At 49.8% G+C, this 22,790-nt stretch overlaps 2 protein-coding genes across 3 annotated transcripts in view; one reads left to right on the top strand and one right to left on the bottom strand.

The window, feature by feature from the left end:
• Window positions 1-19,885: 19,885 nt before the first annotated feature.
• On the bottom strand, window positions 19,886-20,700 carry DUSP23 (dual specificity phosphatase 23). Its single transcript, XM_034756932.1, has 2 exons — window positions 20,569-20,700; window positions 19,886-20,371 (listed from the first exon to the last, which is right to left on the bottom strand). The coding sequence occupies exons 1-2, from the start codon at window positions 20,698-20,700 to the stop codon at window positions 19,886-19,888; spliced, it is 618 nt and encodes a 205-aa protein (XP_034612823.1).
• Window positions 20,701-21,494: 794 nt separating this feature from the next.
• The window catches only part of LOC117869627 (natterin-3-like), a 14,298-nt gene continuing 13,002 nt past the window's right edge, over window positions 21,495-22,790 (top strand). Inside the window, exon 1 of one of the 2 annotated variants that reach the window (XM_034756609.1) lies at window positions 21,495-21,685. The gene's annotated coding sequence lies outside the window, so the exon portion shown is untranslated. The remainder of the gene's footprint in view (window positions 21,686-22,790) is intronic. The other variant, XM_034756610.1, reaches the window with a different exon arrangement.

Raw genomic sequence — 22,790 nt, 5'->3', positions numbered from 1 at the left:
CACATATATGGTCTCTTTCAGTAAATCCAGAAAGTCTCTCTTATTGGCTCCAGTCCTCTGACTCCCCTAAGTGTCAAATGTGCCCAACATCGAGCCATTCGCTGTGGTCAGGTAAGGTGTCTGGTACCATGGGTCTTTACTAATGAAGTGGGGTCTGGCACTGCATGGGAGAAGCCCCCACCAGTGGTCAAGAAAAAGCCTCCTCATTGCTCCATCCCACTTTTTTAATCTGAGAATGTTCTCTGGCATCAGCTCCCATATCCTTCAATGGACTCTGGAAATTCAGAGATCTTTGATATAATCTCTGCGGGCTGTGGAATCTTCTCCCAGGCCCTGGATGAAACCAAGACTGGGATTATCTCTGACATTAGCCTTGATCCTGGAACAATCTTCAGGATCAACTTCTATGATCTAAACTGGAATCAGTATTGTCCTCTGAACTGGGATGGCCCCTGATGTTGACTGTGCACGCAAGTACTATCTCAGGTATCTCCTGCTATGCCCTTGGATGGACCCTGGCATTACCTCTAAACAGGAATGACAGGAACTTAGTACCCCTGAGAAGTGGGGGGAGGGGGGCCGGGACGACCAAGAGGCTCTATTTTGAAATGGAATGCTCCCTAGTTTCAGAGAGACAAGGGCATTGGCAGTGTGTGAGTGTGGAGACTGTTTCAGGCCCCAGGATACGATGAGAAACTTACCAGTCGGAGTAGTTGATCTTCAGTTCTATTTTGATTGGGATCAGGCTAAGATACCACAGTGCATTCAGGAGTGAAGGCAGGCATTTGATAGCATTCTGGGTTCAATTTGGTCCCATGGAACAAGTGATTACAGAGACCACCCTGATCAGACTCTTTTCATGGTAAGAGCAGGAAGCTTTTCTGGAACCTCTGAATGATGGTTGGGGGCATGCCACAGACTAGGGAAGAGCAACTGGTGAAAGAGGAAGAGGTGAAGAGACAGTAAACAGAGAAAGAATGAAGCCCCTCTTCCTGGCAAGCAAAGAAGACATTCCCACCTTGGGACCCCCAGGTGATAAGCACCTGCAGTCCCATCTCCCTCCCAGCAGTTAATCCTCCCATACAGCTTGACTGACAAGTGCACCAACTCATCACTGTAGCTTTGGAGAGTGAGTACCAAAGAAGGTTTTATGGTATTGCCTGGGTAGTGGAGTAGAGAAGGGGTGGGAAACTCTGGAAAATTAGCTGTCTATCTGAATTTTGTTCAGATATAAAATGCGTGCACACGTAATTAGATTCCCTTCCATTAATGCGTATGCAAAAGGTTCTGGTTTGCTGCATCACTGGGCCTGGCATGGACTAGTCACAGACTCTTCTCACCTGAGTGTATGGACTCAGATGTCATGCCTAAAGGGCACTCTGTTGTCTAGCTAGCTTCCCTCTGCCCTCCTCCTGAACTTGGTAGTGAAAGGCTGTGCTCTAGGAAGAGGGACAGCAGTGCTGAGTGAAGCACTGGGTGAGCGATGAGCTACTTTTCTCATCCTCTCACCTACTGCAGAGGGAAAGCAAGGAAAGGGATAGTGCAGGAGTGATACTTGCATGATGAAAGCAGGAAATGTTGCATCAGCACACAGGTTCATAATCTGGTGCTCACAAGCAGGTGTTGGGGGTTGCAACCTGAACCACCACGCGCTTTTTATGGCTAGAGAGGAGTGAGGTCTTGGAACTTTTTTCTGTTGTAACCGCGTTATGGTCTGGAAAAGGCTAGGAATCCCTGCCTTAGATGGAGTGTGAGGAAAGGCTAGCTGGGTGGCTCGAGGCTGGGCAGATGGTTCTCAGGAAGCTGTGAGGAGAGCTCTTGATGCTCCTTGGACACTAGTTAATTGTTATAACTTCCTTTTAATGAGCCTTGTTGTGACACCAGGCTGTCTTCCTATGGGGCCTGGTCACAATGGAGGTAGAAGACCCAGTCATAAACAACATCATTAGAAGCACAGGGATCATTACCTTCCCCTTGAAGTTACAGAGATTGACTGAACATCCCTAGCTGAGGGCACTTGCGGCTAAAACTACAAACACATAAAAATCTGCAGTTACCATCCCTGGGCACAGACAAATAACTGCAGGAGGTTCCTGCCTGCTTTAAAAATCATTCTGAAGCTGCCAAAAGTGCTTGAAAATATTCAATAACTTTAGCATTGATTTGGAAGAAATTCATTGCTGGTGAATTTTTTAGATCAGACAAAAATTGGTGGAGTGATAAATAATGATGGGGACTGATCAGTTTTATGAAGCTATTTGGATCACTGGGTCAACTGGGCTCATTTGAATACCTCGTGTTTTAACACAGCCAAACACAAGGTCTCACATCTAGGGACAAAGAATATGGGTCACACTTACAAAATGGGGGACTGGATAGCAGTATTAGAGATCATGGTGGAAACTGAAGATGAGCTCCAAGTGCAATGTAGTAGCTTAAAGAGATAATGCAATCCTTGGGTGTATGAACAGTAGAATATTGAGGAATAGGAAAGGGAAATATCTCTGTATATAGTATTAGTGAGACCATTACTATAATACTGTGTCCAGTTCTGGTGTCCACACTTCAAAAATAATGTTGAAAATTTGGAAAGGGTTTAGAAAAAAAGACAAGAACATAAGAGGTTGAAGAACATTACTGAATCAGACGAATGGTCCATCTAGGCCAGTATCCTGTCTTCAGCAGTGTCCAGTACCAGAGCTTCAGGGGGATTGTACAGAAGAGTGCAATTTTGGAGTGATCCATTCCGTCTTCCACTCCTGGCTTCTGATAGTCAGAGGTTTAGGGTTGCCCCAAGCATGTGGTTATAGTCATCGTTGGACCTATCTTCCATGAACTCATCTAGTTCTTTTTTGAACCCAGTTATACTTTGGCTTTCACAACATTCCATGGCAATGTGTTCCACAGGTTGACTGTGCGTTGTGTGACAAAAATACTTCCTCTTGTTTGTATTAAACTTTCCGTCTATTAATTTCATCAGGTGACCTCTGGGTTTTGTATTGTGGGAAAAGGTAAATAACACTTATTTATTCACTTTTCCCACACTGTTCATAATTTTATAGACCTATATCATATGACCCTTTTGTCATCTCTTTTCTAAGCTGAACAGCCCTAATCTTTTTAGTCTCTCCTTGTACTTAAGCCATTCCATACCCCTTGATCATCTTTGTTGCCCTTCTCTGAACCTTTTCCAGTTCCACTATATCCTTTTTGAGATGGGCAACAGGAACTGTATTCAAAATATGGGTGCACCATGGATTTATATAGTGGCATAATGATATTTTCTGTCTTATTTTCCATCCCTTTCTTAATAGCTCCCAAAATACTGTTAGCCTTTTTGATTGCTGCTGCACACCGAGTTGATGTTTTCTGAGAACTTACCACGGTGACTCCAAGATCACTTTCTCGGGTGATAACAATTAATTTAGAACCCATCATGATATACATATAGCTGGGAAAATGTTGAATTTAAACTGCCATTTGTTGCCCAATCATCCATTTTTGTGGAATCCCCCTATAATGCTTTGCAGTCAGCTTTGGACTTCACTATCTTGAATAATGTTGTTAGCAGTGTTGTTGTTGCCATGTTGATCCCAGGCTACTAGAGAGACAAGGTGAATGAGTTAATACCGTTTATTGGACCAACTCCTGCTGGTGAAAGACAAAAGCTTTTGAGCTACAAAGAGCCCCACCTTGTCTCTTGAATAATTTTGTATTGTCTACAAACTTTGCCACTTTACAGTGGACATCCAAAATTCCTGCTGAATGACCCGCCCTGGGAGCGCGTTACCAGTGACCCAGGGCTGGGACAGCAGGATGGTGCAGGTTGGGGTGGAGAGCCCAGGGCTGGGGCACCAAGGAGCGGGGCGGGAGCCCAGGGCTGGGGTGGGAGGCATCCAAAATTTTTTTTGCTTGGGGCGGCAAAAAACCTAGAGCCGGCCCTGAAGGGGAGTGTCTGTGACTACATGGTAAGACTTGTATCGTGATCCAGGAGTTCACATTTGTTACTGGATTGGTGAAATCTAATTATGAACACATCACCAGCTTGGGGTATCTGCCCTGTTTTCTGACAGTCTGCCCTGAGGTAGGCACTCACAGTTGTGAGCCACTCCAGACAGCGTGACAAATTTAATAGTGATGCTTGTTTAGTTTACATTTGCTTGTTTATTCTATTAATAAAATCCATAAAAAATATACCAGACTGGTTCCTTTCTCAAAACTGCAGTGAGAGCAAGCAACTTCAAGAACATAAGTGGCCACTGGACCCTGCCCCTGAAGTAACACATTGTTATCCTGGCAATAGTCTACAAAGCTAGATTCACAAAGTGACTTAGGTGCTTAAGGAGATTTTATAGAGCTCTATCATATCCCCCCCCCTTAATTCTCTCTTTTTCAAGCTGAAAAGTCCCAGTCTTATTAATCTCTCCTCATATGGAAGTTTATTATCAATATTCCTGATCATTTTTGTTACCCTTTTCTGTACTTTTTCCAATTCCAATATATATTTTTTGAGATGGGGCAGCCAGAACTGCACACAGTACTCAAGATGTGGGCATACCATGGATTTATATAGCGGCATTATGACATTTTTGTCTTATTATCTAGCCCTTTCCTAATGATTTAGATTAGTCCAGGCTCTAAATCCAAGAATCAGGCCCCACTGGGATTCATAAAACCCCACTCAGCTGCCCCAAGCTCTGTAGGTGCCTAAAATCATTTGTGTTGCTGTTACAGAATTGTGAACTCTGAGGGGGTTTTAGGGTCACAATGCTGCATCTTGCACAATATCAAATTGCAGTGTGGAACACCTTTACCTGAGAGTCTAGATAGAGATGGCAAGGAGGTGGGAGGAGGTGGACTAGGAAGAAACATTAGAGGAGGTGTTTGGTGTTCCCAAAGAGCAGGAGCTTCTAGGCATCCCAATCATCATGCAGGGATGGCAAATTCACCAACCCTTTCTGCATGAGGCATTCTAAAGCACCTCAGGTACCTGTTTACTTCAAGGGTGGGTGGGGATGAAGGCCAGCAGACTCCAAAGCGTGGGCTCATAACTTTGTTACAGTCACATTGTTTTGCAGGGGACTCGGGGGGAGGGGGAAGTTGGGGCATATGGAGGTGCCTTGAGGGGAAGAGGAGGAGCAGGGGGTAGGGCCACGGAGGGTGCGGGGCTCCTGATTGTGTCCCAAATGAAAATCAGTTGGCAAGAGCAAACATGACAAATGCCCAGGTTTGCCAAAAAGGGGCTTGGGAGGCTAAGTGGTGGGGCTTGGGCCAGGCCCACATGGGGGTGCTCAGGCCAGCTTCACGTGGGGGCAGGCGGACCGTTACTGGATTGGGCCAGCTCTGTGCGGGAGCGGGAGAGGAGTTTGGGTGAGCAACTCGGGCCAGCTCCATGTGGTGGGGAGGGGGCCTCGGGCCAGCTCTGCATGGTGTGGGAAGGAGCTCAGGTCAGCTCCGTGCAGGGAGATATGGTCACCCTACCACAGCCTGGCTCCAGCTTCTGGCCCGGCCAGGGGTAGGACCTCAGGGGGAAGAGGAATAGGGGCAGGGCCACAGTTCTGGTGCCAGTGGCCTTCCCACCTCTATACAGGGTCCAGTGCTCCTGCAGGGGCCCCCAAATTGGCTGGGTAGAGTTACCAGGTGTCCAGTTTTCGACTGGAACACATGGTTGAAAACAGGGCCGGCTCCAGGCACCAGCTGAGCAATCTGGTGCTTGGGGCGGCAGCTTGTAGGAGGCGGCATTCCGCCCAATCCTAGGGCGACACGGCCGCTTTTTTTGTTGTTGTTGTTGTTGTTCCACTCCGACCGCCCTGTAGGGGGCGGTGGCGCGGAGGACGGGAGCGCCCTGCACCAAGCCCGGCAGGGCAGCCCTCGTCCTTCCCTCCCCGCCGACCGGAGCGGCGCGGAGCCCTCCCGGTAGGCGGCAGGCGGCGCGGCGGGAGGGGGCCGTGTGGCAGCGCCCCGCTGAAGCCCTGGCCGCCCACCTTCTCTCTCTCTCCCACATGCTCCCTCCCTGCCCCCTACCTGGGGCACATCTGCAGTGCAGGGAGTCTCCCTGCACCCGCGCTATGGATGCGCCGCAGGTTTTTTTTTTTGTTTTTTTTGCTTTGCTGTTCTGGCCGCCCCATTTTTTTTTTTTTGCTTGGGGCTGCCAAAAAGCCAAAGCCGACCCTGGTTGAAAAGGGACCCTGGCGGCTCTGGTTGGGACTGCTGACCGGGCCGTTAAAAGTCCGGTGAGTGGCGCAATGGGGGCCCGGGGCTAAGGCAGAGTCCCTACCTGCTCTGGCTCTGTGCTGCTCGTGGAAGTGGCTGCCAGGTCCTGTGGCCCCTAGGCATTGGGTCAGCCAGGGACTGGGAGGCTCTGGGTGCTGCCCCCGCCCCAGTGCCAGCTGCAGCTCCTATTGGCTGGGAGCTGCGACCAGTGGGAATGCAGGGGGTGGCACCTGTGAGCCTGAAGGCGGTGCATACCATGGAGAGCTGCTTGGTGGCCCATGTGCCTGAAAGCCGCAAGGACCTGGCGGCCGCTTCTTCGGAACTGCCATAAGTGCCACCAGGACCCCACACTCCCTCCCACACCCTAACCCCCTGCCCCAGCCTGGAGCCCCTGCCTGCACCCCAAATCCCTCATCCCTGGCCCCTTCCCAGAGCCTGCACCCCAACCCTTTGCCCCAGCCTGGTGAAAGTGAGTGAGGGTGGGGGAGAGTGAGTGATGGAGGGAGGGGGGATGGAATGAGTGGGGCTGGGGCCTCGGAGAAGAAGCGGGGCATGGGCGGGGCCTCAGAGAAGGGGCGAGGTAGGGGTGTTCCATTTTGTGTGATTAGAAATTTGGCAATCCTATGACCGCACAGGGCCTGTGCATTAAGCCACTACTGGGGACAGGGAAAAGGGACAGTGTGGAGAGGTAGGGGGATGGGGTGGGGAAAGGAAGGGAGGGTCTGGAGCAGGGGTAGGGTTGCCATTGCCAACTTTCTAATTGCACAAAACTGGACACCCTAGCCCCGCCTCTTCCCCACGGCCCTGTCCTCCACTCAATATATTCCCCCTCCTTCGTTGGCTCACTCTCCCCCACCCTCACTCACTTTCACTGGGCTGGGGCAGGGAGTTGGGGTGTGGGAGGGGGTGAGGGATCTAACTGGGGGTGCAGGCTCTGGGGTGGGGCCAGAAATGAGGGGTTCAGGGTGCGGGACGGGGCTCCAGGCTGGAGCAGGGGGTTGGGGTGCGGGAGAGGGTGAGGGCTCTAGCTGGGGATGCGGGCTTTGGGGTGGGACCCAGAATGAGAGGTTTGGGGTGCAGGAGAGGACTCCAGGCTGGGGGATGGGGTAGAATGGGATATGTGTGGAGTTGAAGCTCTGATCCCCCATCTCCCTTCCCCCTTCCTCTTTCCTGTAGCCTCCTCACCTTCCCCCCTCTTCCCTCCATGTTGGATCACATGCCCCTGCACTAGGGTGACCAGATAGTAACTGTAAATAAACAGGACAGGGGGTGGGGGATAATAGGCATTTATATAAGAAAAAGTCCCACAAAACTGGTGTCAAGGCTGCTTCCCCACTTTGAACTTTAGGGTACAAATGTGGGGGCCTGCATGAAATTTCTAAGCTTAACTACCAGCTTAGATCTGGTCCGCTGCCACCACTCTCGATGCTAATTCCCTTCCCTGGGTAGCCTTGAGAAACTCTTCACCAATTCCCTGGTGAATACATATCCAAACCCCTTGGATCTTAAAACAAGGAGAAATTAACCATTCCCCCTCCTCCCTTCCACCAACTCCTGGTGGATCAAGATCCAACCCCCTTGGATCTAAAAACAAGGAAAATCAATCAGGTTCTTAAAAAGAAGGCTTTTAATTAAAGAAAAGGTAAAAATCATCTCTGTAAAATCAGGATGGAAAATAACTTTACAGGGTAATCAAACTTAAAGAGCCCAGAGGACCCCCCCCCTCTAGCCTTAGTTCAAAGTTACAGCAAACAGAAGTAAACACCCTAATAAAAGGTACATTTACAAGTTGAGAAAACAAAGGTAAACTAACACGCCTTGCCTCGCTGTTTACTTACAAGTTTGAAATATGAGAGACTTGTTCAGAAAGATGTGGAGAACCTGGATTGATGTCTGGTCCCTCTTAGTCCCAAGAGTGAACAACCCCCCAAACAAAGAGCACAAACAAAAGCCTTCCCCCCCGCCCCCAAGATTTGAAAGTATCTTGTCCCCTTATTGGTTCTTTGGGTCAGGTGTCAACCAGGTTACCTGAGCTTCTTAACCCTTTACAGGTAAAAGGATTTTGGAGTCTCTGGCCAGGAGGGATTTTATAGTACTGTACACAGGAGAGCCGTTACCCTTCCCTTTATAGTTATGACACGCTCCCCCAAATCACAGATAGTGTTGGACAGCCGGTTCCACACTGGCTGTGATTTCTTCCTGGAGCTCTAGGAGAAAACAGAGTTAATAAGACACATGCACCTTTAGACATACTACTGATTATATAAAAACTAACAATATGTTCCACATTCCAAGAACAATTTTTAACCAGTTGATTCTGGGAAACGTTCCTGGGAGAGTGCATCAGCTTTGTTAGAAGCCTCTGAAATGTGTTGTATTTCAAAATCAAAATCTTGGAGAGCTAAACTCCACCGAAGAAGTTTTTTGTTATTCCCCTTGGCGGTATGAAGCCACTGTAGTGCAGCATGGTCTGTTTGTAGTTGGAAACGCCGTCCCCGAACGTATGGGCGTAGCTTTTCCAGCACGTACACAATGGCGTAGCATTCCTTTTCGCTGATTGACCAGTGGCTTTCCCTCTCAGACAATTTCTTGCTGAGAAACACGACAGGATGGAATTCTTGATCCGGTCCTTTCTGCATTAAAACTGCTCCCACGCCCCGCTCGGATGCATCTGTGGTTACTAGGAACAGTTTGTCAAAGTCGGGGGCCCTTAGCACAAGGTCAGACATGAGTGTCGCCTTAAGCTGGTTAAAGGCCTTTTGACACTCATCAGTCCACTGAACTGCATTTGGCTGTTTCTTTCTGGTTAGGTCTGTGAGCGGGGCGGCGATTCGGCTGTAGTGTGGTACAAATCGCCTATAATATCCGGCCAAGCCTAAGAAGGATTGGGCCTGTTTCTTTGACTTTGGAACCGGCCACTTTTGGATAGCATCCACTTTGGCCTGTAGGGGATTTATAGTTCCTTGACCCACCTGGTGCCCCAGGTAAGTCACTCTGTTTTGGCCTATTTGACACTTTTTAGCCTTACCAGTTAGTCCTGCCTGCCGGATGCGCTCGAAGACTTTTTCCAGGTGCTCCAGGTGTTCTGGCCCCACATCATCGAGGTAGACAACTGCAGATTCTCCCAATCCGGCTAGGAGGCCATCTAGAAGTCTTTGGAAGGTGGCAGGTGCATTTCACAACCCGAAAGGGAGTACACTGAATTCATACACCCCTGCCTGGGTGATGAAGCCTGACCTTTCCTTAGCGCAGGCCTGCACAACTCGTAAAGCGGCGAGAGCCATATTACTCCAAAGAACACAGCTGAGGGCCAAAACCCCCTGGCCCCGCGGAAACACCTCCCCCAGTGCTACCCGGCCCCGCGGAAACAACCCCTCCTTCCTCAGAACCACCCCGCGACTCCCCCCACCCCAGCTCACCTCCGCTCGGCCTCCACCTCTGAACACTCTGCCCCGCTTCTCCCCCTCCCCCCCGCTTCCCGCGAATCAGCTGTTCGCGCGGGAAGCCTGGGAGGGCAGAGAAGCAAACAGCAGCTTCGCGCTCAAGCCCAGGGAGGCGGAGACGGAGCGGAGGTGAGCTGGGGTGGGGGGAGCCGCCCGCGCCACAGCAGGTAACCCAGGGGGAGGGGCGCAAAGGGGAACCGCTCCCCGCCCCAGCTCACCTCCGCTCTGCCTCCCTTGGCCTGAGCGTGAAGCCGCCGCTTGCTTCTCAGCCCTCCCAGGCTTCCTGCGCGAACAGCTGATTCACGGGAAGCGGGGGGACTGCAAGCTCAGCCTGACCCGGTGCTCCAGGCACTGTGCGGTGGCGGCGTGGCCCGGCTCCAGCCGAGCGGCGCGGCTGTAGCGCCGCCAGCCACCTCCAGGCAGGTAAGGGAGCAGGGAGGGGGTGTTGGATAGAGGGCAAGGGAGTTCAGAGGGGTGGTGGTGGGGTGGATAGGGGTCGGGGCGGTCAGAGGGCAGGGAACAGGGGGATTGAATGGGGGCAAGGGTCCCAGGGGGTCATCAGGAATGAAAGGAGGGGTTGGATGGGGCGGCGGGGGGCAGTCAGGGGACAGGGAAGGGGGTAGATGGGGCAAGGGTCCCAGGGGGGGCATCAAGGAACGCAGGGGGTTGGATGGGGCAGGAGTCCTGGGGGGGGTGGCCAAAAAGCGCTCAGGACTGGGGTGGTGGCTGAGTCCTGTGTCCCGCTGGGGGGAAGGGGGCAGCGGCGATGTGCGAGGGCTCCCATGTCCCGCTTGGGGCGGGGGGGACACGCCGGCAGCGCGCGAGGGCTCCATGCCCGTGTCCCGCTTGGGGCAGGGGGGAGGGGCAGCGGCACGCGAGGGCTCCGTGTCCTGCTTGGGGCCTGGGAGGCGTGCGCGCTCCATGTCCCGCTTGGGGCGGGGGGGGCCGGCAGCGCACGAGGGCTCCATCCCCGTGTCCCGCTTGGGGCGGGGGGGAGGCGCTGGCAGCGCGCAAGGACTCCGTGCCCATGTCCCGCTTGGGGCAGGGGGGCCGGTGGCGCACGAGGGCGCAAAAATATCCTTGCGCCGGCGTCGGGTTCGGGGCCTGAAAGCTCAGGTAACCTGGACTCAGCCACCCGCATTACTGGCTCCTGTTGGCAGGCGGGCACGCCACCGGGAGCTGCCCCAGGAATCGCCACCACGCCAGCCTCGGAACTTTGGCAGTGATAGTGAGCGAGCTGTTAAAGGGCATCCCGACCAATGTGCGGTTGGGACGCGAGACAGATGTGTGCGTGGGGTTTAGAATCCCCCTGCAGGCCGCACAGTGAGCCCCCACGGGCCACATGCGGCCCGTGGGCCGTATGTTGTGCAGGCCTGCCTTAGCGGGTTCATCTAGTGGTACTTGCCAGTACCCTTTGGTTAAGTCTAAAGTAGAGATGAATTGGGCATGTCCCAATTTCTCCAATGGCTCATCTGTGCGTGGCATTGGATAGTTGTCAGGACATTTAGCTTACGGTAGTCCACGCAAAAGCGTATTTCCCCATCTGGTTTGGGAACTAGAACCACTGGAGATGCCCATGCACTATTAAAGGGGCGGATTATACCCTTCGGTAGCATGTCCTGGATCTCCCTTTGTATAGCAGTTTGGGCATGAGGTGACTCCTGGTAGGGTGGGGTTCTAATTGGGTGAGCGTTACCTGTGTCAATGGACTGGTATGCCCGTTCGGTCCGTCCTGGAGTGGCTGAGAAAATTGGTGCAAAGCTTGTGCACAGCTCCTTGATCTGCTGTCGCTGCAGACGTCCAAGGGTCGCGGAGAGGTTCACCTCTTCCACGCCACCATCCCTTTTTCTTTCGTAGTAGACACCTTCAGGCCACTCCGCGTCATCTGTTTCCTGGGCTGTAAACTGGCAAACATTTAATTCTCTGGAATAAAAGGGCTTAAGAGAATTAACATGGTATACCTTAGGCTTTATGTTGGAGGTGGGGGAGGCTATGAGATAGTTAACAGCTCCTAGGCGCTCCTCGACCATGAATGATCCTTCCCCCGATGCTTCCATTTTATGGGCCTGGAGCGCCTTTAAGACCATGATTTGGTCTCCTACTTCGAAGGAGCGTTCTCTGGAATGTTTATCATACCAGGCCTTTTGCTCTTCCTGAGCATCCTTTAGGTTTTCTTTAGCAAGGGCTAAAGAGTGTCGGAGGGTGCTTTGTAGGTTGCTTACAAAGTCTAGAATGTTAGTTCCTGGAGAAGGCATAAACCCCTCCCATTGCTGCTTCACCAACTGTAATGGCCCCTTAACCTCGCGGCCATACACAAGTTCAAATGGTGAAAACCCTAAACTGGGATGTGGTACAGCCCCGTAGGCAAAAAGCAACTGCTGCAACACTAGGTCCCAATCATTGGAGTGTTCATTTACGAATTTACGTATCATGGCCCCCAAAGTTCCAGTAAACCTCTCCACCAGGCTATTGGTTTGATGGTGGTAAGGGGTGGCAACCAAGTGATTCACCCCATGAGCTTCCCACAGGTTTTTCATGGTCCCTGCCAGGAAATTAGTTCCCGAATCGGTAAGGATGTCGGAGGGCCAACCTACCCTGGCAAAAATGTCTGCTAATGCCTGGCAAACTCTTTTAGCCCTGGTGTTGCTTAAGGGTACTGCTTCCGGCCTTCGGGTAGCAAAATCCATGAAAGTCAGTATGTACTGCTTTCCTCTGGGTGTCTTCTTTGGGAAAGGACCCAGAATATCCATAGTTAGTCACTGAAATGGAACCTCGATTATGGGTAGTGGCTGGAGAGGGGCTTTAACCTGGTCTTGGGGCTTTCCCACTCGTTGGCACACCTCACAAGACTGGACATAATTAGCAACGTCCTTGCCCATTCCCTCCTAGTGGAAGGACTTCCCCAACCGGTCTTTGGTTCTGTTCACCCCAGAATGGGCACTGGAATGATCATGGGCTAAGCTCAAGAGCTTTACCCGATACTTAGTGGGAACTACCAACTATCTTTGAGGATGCCAGTCTTCCTGGTGCCCACCAGAAAGAGTCTCCTTGTATAAAAGTCCTTGTTCTACAACAAACCGGGATCGGTTAGAAGAGCTGAGAGGCGGTGGGGTGCTCCGTGCCGCCGCCCAAGCTTTCTGAAGGCTGTCATCTGCTTCCTGCTCGGCCTGGAACTGTTCCCTTGATGCTGGAGACATCAGTTCCTCCTTGGACTGTGGACTTGGGCTTGGTCCCTCTGGAAGCGATGCAGATGCTGGGGCTGTTTCCGTTGACTGTGAACCGCTGTCCGCTGATGCACTATGTTGTATTTCAGGCTCTGGCTGAGCCTCTTGTGTAGGGTTATCTGCTGCTTCTGCCAGTTCAGGCTCGTTAGTGCCCTCTGGCGTTGGAGTTGTAGACGGGTTTGCAAGCGCTGGACTCAGTGCTGGCAATGGTTCTGATGCTGCTTGCATTGCCAGTTCCGGTTCTGGGACTGGCTTTGGCTGGGTCTCTGGGATTGGATCCACTACGGCTGTTGCAGTCGTTGGCAGGGGATCCGGTTCCACCAGCTTTGGCTGGGTCTCTGGTAACACAGACGGGGCCCTGATGGACGGCTCAGGAACAGGGATGGGGGTGAAAGCTTGCTTAGCCTGGCTGCGGGTGACTATTCCCACCCTCTTGGCTAGCTTCACATGGTTGGCCAAGTCTTCCCGCAGCAGCATAGGGATGGGATAATTGTCATAGACTGCAAAAGTCCACATTCCTGACTAGCCCTTGTACTGAACATGCAACTTGGCTGTAGGCAAGGTTACAGACTCTGACATGAAGGGTTGAATTGTCACTGGAACCTCTGGGTTGATGAGTTTGGGGTCCACTAGGGATTGGTGGATAGTTGACACTTGTGCCCCAGTGTCCCTCCAAGTGATAACCTTCTTTCCGCCCACTCTCAAGGTTTCCCTTCTCTCCGAGGGTATGAGAGAGGCATCTGGGTCTGGGGATCTTTGGTGTGATTGTGGTGTAATGAACTGTAATCGGTTGGGGTTCTTGGGGCAGTGAGCCTTTATATGTCCCAGTTCATTACATTTAAAACATCGCCCTGCTAAGGTATCACCGGGGCGATGTTGGTTGGTGGAGACTGGTGTGCTGGGGTGAGAAGGCGTCTGGGGTTTCCCTTGGGATGTGGGTGGGGTCTTGGGTTGTCCCTGGTGGTAAGGTTTGGTTTCAGGTTGTCCCTTCTGATATTTGCTCCAACTGGCTACTATTTTTTTTCTCTTCTGCCACCTCCACCCATTTGGCTCCAATCTCCCCCGCCTCGGTTACAGTTTTGGGCGTCCCATCTAGGATGTACCTCAGGAACACCCTCTAAAACTGCTCCATTTGCATTAGGAAGGGCAACTCTTCCGTAGATTTAACATTTGCTCCTGATATCCAGGCATCCCAATTTTTCCCAATGTGGTAGGCATGTCCGGTAAATGACACATCGGGTTTCCACCTTAGGGCTCTGAATTGCCGACGGGCATGCTCGGGTGTTAGCCCCATTCTGATTCTGGCCTTGTTTTTAAAAAGTTCATAACTGTTCATGTGTTCCTTAGGCATTTCAGCCGCTACCTCTGCTAAGGGTCCATTGAGCTGCGGCCTCAGCTCTACCATGTACTGGTCTGTAGTGATGCTGTATCCAAGGCAGGCCCTTTCAAAATTTTCTAAGAAGGCCTCAGTATCATCGCCTGCCTTGTAGATGGGGAATTTTCTGGCATGGGAAGAGGTACCTGGAGAGGGGTTGTTAGGATTGGCTGGTATATCCGGCCTAGCCCGTGCTAATTCCAGTTCATGCTTCATCTCTTTTTCTCTCAGCTCCATAGCTCTCTTGTGGGCCTCCTCTTCAGCTTTCTCTTCAGCTTCTTGCTCGAGTTTTTTTAATTGAAGCAAAAAGAACAGAGTACTTGTGGCACCTTAGAGACTAACAAATTTATTAATTGAAGCAGTCTCTGATGTTTTTTTTCATTTTCTTCTGCTTCTAGTCTGGCCAATTCTATTTTGTTAGCTACTTCTTTGGTAGTCATTTTCCTGTTTTCTTGTGCTGGGCCACGCCCCTCTGCAGTTGACTGAAACTGGGATGCACTCAGCTCAGGCTGCTGCTGAGGTAACAGAGACTTTCTAACTAGCTATCCCCGAGAGGTAGAAAGAAAAAAAAACAATTCAGCTTGTAAATTCCTTTTACCAGCTGTTTGCTCACTGATTGAACCCTTCTCTTAACAAAGACCCTTGTTAAAAAAAACTTAACACCTCTGCCTTCAGGCAAGGAGAGATAAGATATGCATCTACCTTCAGCTCTGCTTTCCAAGCAGCTAGAAAGGAGAAAAAAAATCTTACTGGCTTTTGGTTTAAAATTATCCCACCGCTCTGCCACCATGTCAAGGCTGCTTCCCACTTTGAACTTTAGGGTACAAATGTGGGGGCCTGCATGAAACTTCTAAGCTTAACTACCAGCTTAGATCTCATCCGCTGCCACCACTCTTGATGCTAATTCCCTTCCCTGGGTAGCCTTGAGAGACTCTTCACCAATTTCCTGGTGAATATAGATCCAAACGCTTGGATCTTAAAACAAGGAGAAATTAACCATTCCCCCTCCTCCCTTCCACCAACTGGTGGATCAAGATCCAAGCCCCTTGGATCTAAAAACAATGAAAATCAATCAGGTTCTTAAAAAGAAGGCTTTTAATTAAAGAAAAGGTAAATATCATCTCTGTAAAATCAGGATGGAAAATAACTTTACAGGGTAATCAAACTTAAAGAGCCCAGAGGACCCCCCTCTAGCCTTAGGTTCAAAGTTACAGCAAACAGAGGTAAACACCCTAGTAAAAGGTACATTTACAAGTTGAGAAAACAAAGGTAAACTAACACGCCTTGCCTGGCTGTTTACTTACAAGTTTGAAATATGAGAGACTTGTTCAGAAAGATGTGGAGAGCCTGGATTGATGTCTGGTCCCTCTTAGTCCCAAGAGCGAACAACTTCCCAAACAAAGAGCACAAACAAAAGCCTTCCCCTCCACCAAGATTTGAAGTATCTTGTCCCCTTATTGGTCCTTTGGGTCAGGTGTCAGCCAGGTTACCTGAGCTTCTTAACCCTTTACAGGTAAAAGGATTTTGGAGTCTCTGGCCAGGAGGGATTTTATAGTACTGTACACAGGAGAGCTGTTTCTCTTCCCTTTATAGCAGAGGTTCCCAAAGTGGGCGATACCGCCCCCTGGGGGGGCGCTGGAACGATTCAGGGGGGCAGTAGTAGCCTTGGGTGCAACTGGGGGGTGTTGAATAAAAATAAGGGGGCGGTGGAAGCATAAAGAAAGAAGAGAATATAAGAAAATTTTGAAAAACCGTTCGTACATGTTTCATCTGTTGTGTAACATAGAGTTAAAGTTGTACTGATTACTTTATTTTCCAAATAAATTCACAAATTATAACCGATCAGGTGTCAAGTCCACCAACAGCTCTTAACAAGCAAGTGTTGGCAGGCGAGCGTGTCGCGTATTGTCGGGAAGTCCAGCATGCATCGTCAGGAATATGTGCGTGTAATGACTTGTTTACAATATGATACTATAAATAGGCGACATGTATGAAATCTAATTTAGATTGTTTCTGAGTTGTGTAAAAAGCAGTTAACAATAGTGCAATAAGTATTTAAAATTTTTTATTCATATTCAATACCTTCGATCTTTACGGATTACGGATCACATACAAAGCAAATTGTATTATTGTTGTTTCAATAAAACAGCAATTTACACGTGAGTATTTTTATACATTTTCTTACATATCTACCGTACGTTTCTGTGTCTCTAGTGCTTACTAATAATAAAATTGTAGCAGGCTTGTGTCGGTACAGTACTATTTGAAGTGTACAGTCAATATATTTCTCATATTTTTTATTACAATATTAACAAAAACGGGAATGAAATCGTAAAAAACCTGTTAGCTATTAACATTTATTTATATCTATCAAATCATCTGTGTTAATTGGTAAATAAGGCGTGTGTTAATAAGGAACAATTATTTAAATAAGGGCAAACTAAATTAAAACTATTAACTGATTTTTAATTGCATATTGATTATTTTTTAAAATTAATTATTTCTTGATAAAGTTAGTTTGATATTTGACAATTTAATATCAAATACATATATCTAATGCTGAGCAAAGAACAAAACCCAGTTTATTAGTTTCATTAGTATTTTAGTTTGGTTGTCTTTTGCCGTCTTACGCAAAAACCACCGTATACTTGATGTTGTGGGCGATATTCTAATAACACATCTTTCTTTACTATATTGTAGGACATAGGTAGAAATATAGATACATAAAAGAATGCAAATTTGTCTCTGCATCTTTCTGTTTGTTCGCTTAAAGAAGGTAGATTTCCAGGGGGGCGCTGAGTAATTTTTTTCTGAAAAGGGGGGCGCTGAGTAATTTTTTTTCTGAAAAGGGGGCGGTAGGCCAAATAAGTTTGGGAACCTCTGCTTTATAGTTATGACAACTGGTGTGACGGGTTAGATCACAGAAACCCCCTTTGGGACTGCCACCTGATGTGCTTTGACTACCTCTGAGCCTGTTTTCCCTGCCAGCTTAGAACTTCAGTGCCCTGCCTGGTTTGAGCCAGACATGCTAGCCTGCTACAAACGCAGACCTAGGTCTGAACTACGTCCCCTAAAAGCTGCAGGCTTAACTGAAAACAGCTTAACAAGTGTTCCTGTCTCCAACACCCAGGTACCCAGCTCCCAAACCCTGTATAAAGCTTATACAGGGTAAACTCATAAATTGTTTGCCCTCTATGACACTGATAGAGAGGTATGCACAGCTGTTTGCCCCCCTCCCTGTATTAATACATACTCTGGGTTAATTAAGTAAAAAGTGATTTTATTAAATACAAAAAGTAGGATTTAATTGGTTCCAAGTAATAACAGACAGAACAAAGTGAATTACCAAGCAAAATAAAATAAAACACGCAAGTCTAAACCTAATACAGTAAGAAAACTGAATACAGATAAAATCTCACTCTCAGAGATGTTTCAATAAGCTTCTATCACAAACTGGATGCCTTCCTAGTCTGGGCACAATTCTTTCCCCTGGTACAGCCCTTCTTCCAGCTCAGGTGGTAGCTAGGGGATTTCTCATGACTGCAGCCCCCTTTGTTCAGTTCCACCCCCTTATATAGCTTTGTACAAGGTGGGAATCCTTTGTCCCTCTCTGGGTTCCCACCCCTCCTTCTAAATGGAAAAGCACCAGGTAAAGATGGATTCCAGTTCAGGTGACATGATCACATGTCACTGTAAGACTCCAAGCCCTTATTCCTCTCAGCCTGACTCACAGGAAGGCCTGCAAGCAAACAGAGCCATCCACAGTCAATTGTCCTGGTTGATGGGAGCCATCAAGATTCCAAACCACCATTAATGGCCCACACTTTACATAATTAAAATAGGCCCTGAGTTATATTTCATATTTCTAGTTTCAGATACAAGAGTGATACATTTATACAAATCGGATGACCACACTCAGCAGATTATAAGCTTTGTAACGATACCTTACAAGAGACCTTTTGCATGAAGCATATTCCAGTTACTTTATATTCACACTCATTAGCATATTTTCATAAAATCATATAAAGTGAAATGTCACAACGGGACTGTCCCTTTAAAAATGGGACATCTGGTACCCTACCTGTCTTGGAGCAGTGGTGTCTGCTGTCCGTGCACATGGTGCCTGGAGCCTGCTGCGCTAGTTGTGCCCTGTCCAAAGAGGTGCTGCAAGGGAAGTGAAGTGGGAGCATAGGAAGGTAGATGGTCAGTGGTCAGTCTCCTGAGGTCTGTATTTTTTTTTCAACGCCAGCTTCTTTTATTAAGGGCAGGGGGCGGACACGTTTGCAGCAACTCAGAAGAATAAACCCCTCAACACCTCCAGCCTCATCTACAGCCCTTGGCTGGACAGGCTCCAGCCCAAACACCCTGCAGGCATGCATAGCCTCCCTGCAGGGCAAAGTCCCACTCCGTCTAGGGGCCTGGCTCTCCCAAGGCAAGGATCATAGGGGACTGGAGGAGACGCTGCCCTACGGGGCTCCCCCTTCTATGTAGTTGCCCCTTGCCCCTTCCCGATTCAGAGCTCATCCTCTCTGCATCGAGTAAAGGGGGCTGGGGCAACCCCTGCCCAGTGCAGGCAGATGCTGCCAAGAATGGGGTCTGGCCCCAGTCTCTGAGCCCATCCCCTGCTCCCCTCAGCAGCCAGGATAGGAGCCAGGATAGTCTCTGAGCCCATCCCCTGCTGATAGGAGTTGGGAAGGTCCCCTCCATGGGTCCAGAAACACTCAGCCACAGGCCTAGTAAGGGCCTCCTGCAGGTGCCTGTGTAGCTAGGGTTACCATATGTCCGGTTTTTCCCGGACATGTCCGGTTTTTTGGTAATCAAACCCCCGTCCGGGGGGAATTGCCAAAAAGCTGAACATGTCCGTGAAAAATACCGGCCGGGAACTTCCTCCTGGGCTCCAGCTGCTGTGCTCCTCCCCTGACTCTTCGGCTCTGTTTAAGAGCCGAGCTGCCCGAGCGCTCCGGCTTCGGGCAGCCCCCTTGCCTCCGGACCCTGCGCCGCTGGCCAGGCACTTCCCCTCCCGGGCTCCAGCTGCTCTGCTCCGGCGGCGCAGGGTCCAGAGGCAAGGGGGCTGACCAAAGCCGGAGCGCTCAGGCAGCTCGGCTCTTAAACAGAGCCGAAGAGTCAGGGGAGGAGCACAGCAGCTGGCCCGGGAGGGGAAGTGCCCGGCCGGGGGCGCAGGGTCCGGAGGCATGGGGGCTGCCCGAAGCCCGAGCGCTACCAGCTTCATGGTTTGTCGGGCAGCCTCCAGACCCTGCGCCCCCGGCTGGGCGCTTCCCCTCCCGGGCTCCAGCTGCGCTGGGGAAGCACCGGCCGGGGGCGCAGAGTCTGGGGGCTGCCCAGCAAACCATGAAGCCAGTAGCGCTGGGGCAGCCCTTTTCGCATGGCTGGGAAGGAGGAGGGGGAGTTAGGGCGGGGACTTTGGGGAAGGGGTGGGGAATGGGCGGAGTTGGGGTGGGGAAGGGGTGGCGTTGGGGCGGGGCCGGGGGTGGGAAAGGGGCAGAGCCCGGGCCCCGTGGAGTGTCCTCTTTTTTTATTTTTTAAATATGGTAACCCTACTGTGTAGCTGAGCAGTCCTCTCCCTCTGCCCCCCCCCCCACGCAGGGAGAGGGGGGCGCCACTGGCTGTGGCTATTTGATGTGGTGGTGGAACTGGATCACGGCTTTCTCCTGGTCATGCGTCTCGATGGGTCCGGGCCGGATTCTATGGATCTCATGGATGGCGTCGACCCCAGTGAGTCTCTGGGCCTTCACCAAGTAACAGGCCAGCATGGTTCCTGTCCTGCCAAATCCCATCATGCAGTGCACCACCACGGCCTCGCCCTTGGTGCTGGCTTCCTCCACAATCTGCAGGAAGTGCTTGATCTGCTCCAGCGACGGGGCACAGAAGTCCTGGATGCGGAGGCGATGGAGCTTGATGCCAGGGCAGGTGTTGTGGTAGGGTGGGCTGCGCTTGGTCAGCGACACCAGGTGCCGAATGCCATGCTCATGCATGTACTGGTAGTGTGTGGGCTGCTGTGGCATGGCCAGCCCTGCCAGCTTGCCGGGCACCACCCAGGAGAAGTTTGGAGGGACGGCTGATGCCACCGGTGCTGAAGTCGGCCAGGCTGGTGCATACTGTGCACGCGTTATCCGCAGCCCGCTGGCGGGAGTGCAGGGAGCCCTGGCTGCGTGGTGCCTGGGCCTGGCCAGAGCTGGGGCCGCCGGGGCCTCAGTCCGTCCCCGGCTGCCACCAACGTGTGGCCTGGGGCTGTGCGGTGGGAGCTGCGGGTTTCTGGCTCCCAGGAGCCGGAGGAGGCGTCAGGGGTTCTTACATGTGTCTTTGTGACAATGTTGTCAGTTGGAGGGAGCTTCTTCTGACTGAGATTATTGTTTGGCGTGGCCACCAGTGTTTGTGGGGGTCTTCCTTGCACCCCATTCAGGTTGCTGGTTTCTGTGAATTCCATTCCTAGACCTTGTCTACACTGGCAGCGACATGTAGAATATGTGTAGCTACCTGCCACAGTGAAAAGCAGGTTGTGTCTACACTCACAGCAGTGTGTAGCTACATGTGGCAATGACAGGCTCCAGCAGGAAGGAGGCAATGGGGAAAGGCTCCACTGGCGGGGAGGCAGTGGACACTATGCTGTTAAAAATACATTTGTGTGTATTTACATTATTATGAAAAATATGGAATTTGTATAAACACACCCACCCCCTCCCTCTGAAATGGGTTGGGCTTGTTTTGAAAGGCAGTGCCATTTTTTTTGCATCTGACGAAGTGGGTATTCACCCACGAAAGCTTATGCTCCGATATGTCTGTTAGTCCATAAGGTGCCACAGGACTCTGTTGCTTTTTGTGTGTGTGAGACTAGGCCACATTCTAGCTGTGGGAAGGCAGTGAGGACATTATGCTGCTAAAAAAGCAGAGTGGACCTGGGAGAATAGTTTTAGAACTCTGTTACTTTAGGCTCTGTGGGGAAATGACCAAAAGCAAGGATTTGGAATAGAAAATTAGTTGAAAATAGCATGAGAATAAGCTAGACAATTCAGCCTTGTCCTCTGCACTGAACTGGTACAAGTTTGGGGAAGACCAGAGGGTATTTAAACTTAAGGTTTAAAGTATTTAAACTTCATTTAAATATAAAATTGAACAAAACCCGGAAGCCACTAGGACGCCTTCTGAATCTAAGTACGCTGTCCAAGCCCTCCCCCTCCCCCCAGCACACAGAAAAGTCAGTCCCTTTGTGCCTGTTAGGTTTAGTTTCAGTTTCCTTTATGTTTGTTGGAGAGAGGAGAAAGGAGTCAAAGGACAGTACCAGTCTGCAGGGAAGAAGGATCAGATGCCCCAGGAGCGAGTGCGTGGGGCCAGAGTCTAGAAGGAGAACTGAGGAATGACTTGGTTATTTTAGCGGTTTGTGATTTTTAATGTGATGGAATGAAAACTGGAAGGTGAGGTTCTTGTGTGAAGTTGCAATTGAATGCACAGTCTGCATTTCCTGTGTGCAATGAAATTTTGGAAGGAGAATTCCAGGGGCATTTCGAACAAAAACGTGTTTTAAGGAAAGGAGCATTTACTGGAGGTGTCTAATGGTGAAGAAAGTGAGACGCTAGGAGGTTTCGTTATTCATGTTCCCTGTAGTTTTTTTTTCTTTCGTTTTCTCCTTAGTTCTGCATTTTAAACCTTATTTTTCTCTGAATTTCCCATTCCTTTTCCTGGCACTTTGCTTTGGGAAAATCTGTTTTTTCTGTTTAACTTGTAAAAAATGTATAATCAGTAATTGAATTTCTGCAGCTACGTTTTGCATGTCTGTCTGTGTTCTATGTTCACATGTGTGTTTGACATGCATAATGCTGCTGTGATTTGTCAGAGAGGAGACTGGTTTGTTGACGCAGAGCAGGTCCATGAGACCAAGGGCAGATCAGATCAGATCTTCTAGGACCAAGGAGCAAGGTGAATTTAAGGGGCTGGTTTAGATTCTCTTTGTTAGAGCTGGCCAGAAAACAGAATTTCTGTCCTGTGGAAAATTGAAAGGTTTTGGAAGTATTTCATCCCAATTCAGGACAAAGAATAGAATCTCACAATATTTTTTGTGGGAGAGAAATTGAAAAAATAATCTGTTTTTGAAGAATGAAAATGGATTTTTTGTCTTGCTGGCAAAGTGACAGACTGACCATATCCTGCAATATCCTGAACAAACTTTATGGAATTCACATAAACTCAATTGAATTAAGTTAAACCTTTTTGAATTAGGGTTAATACCTTTCAGGTACATTGTGGGTGTGTTGTTGTGGCATTGTATGTACCTTCTCTGGTAGGGAAGGCGGCTGTTAATGAACCTTCTCCATTATCAGCTTTGGAAGCTGGCCCTTCTCCAGAGAGAGACGCCTATACTGGTTCAAACTGGGTTCTCCAGAGACCAACAGACAAAGAAAAGATTGTTGAATAATGACAGGTTTCAGAGTAACAGCCGTGTTAGTCTGTATCCGCAAAAAGAAGAACAGGAGTACTTGTGGCACCTTAGAGACTAACAAATTTATTAGAGCATAAGCTTTC

The sequence above is a fragment of the Trachemys scripta genome, chromosome 24 (genome assembly GCF_013100865.1).
Source record: "Trachemys scripta elegans isolate TJP31775 chromosome 24, CAS_Tse_1.0, whole genome shotgun sequence".
NCBI lineage: Eukaryota > Metazoa > Chordata > Testudines > Emydidae > Trachemys > Trachemys scripta.
This window is presented reverse-complemented; position numbering and strand designations above follow the sequence as displayed.

Coding starts and splice junctions, on each gene's coding strand:
- DUSP23 (XM_034756932.1), bottom strand. CDS start 20,700: ATGGAATTCACAGAAACCAGCAACCTGAATGGGGTGCAAGGAAGACCC. Junction 20,372..20,568: donor ACATTGTCACAAAGACACAT/GTAAGAACCCCT, acceptor ACGCGTGCACAG/TATGCACCAGCCTGGCCGAC.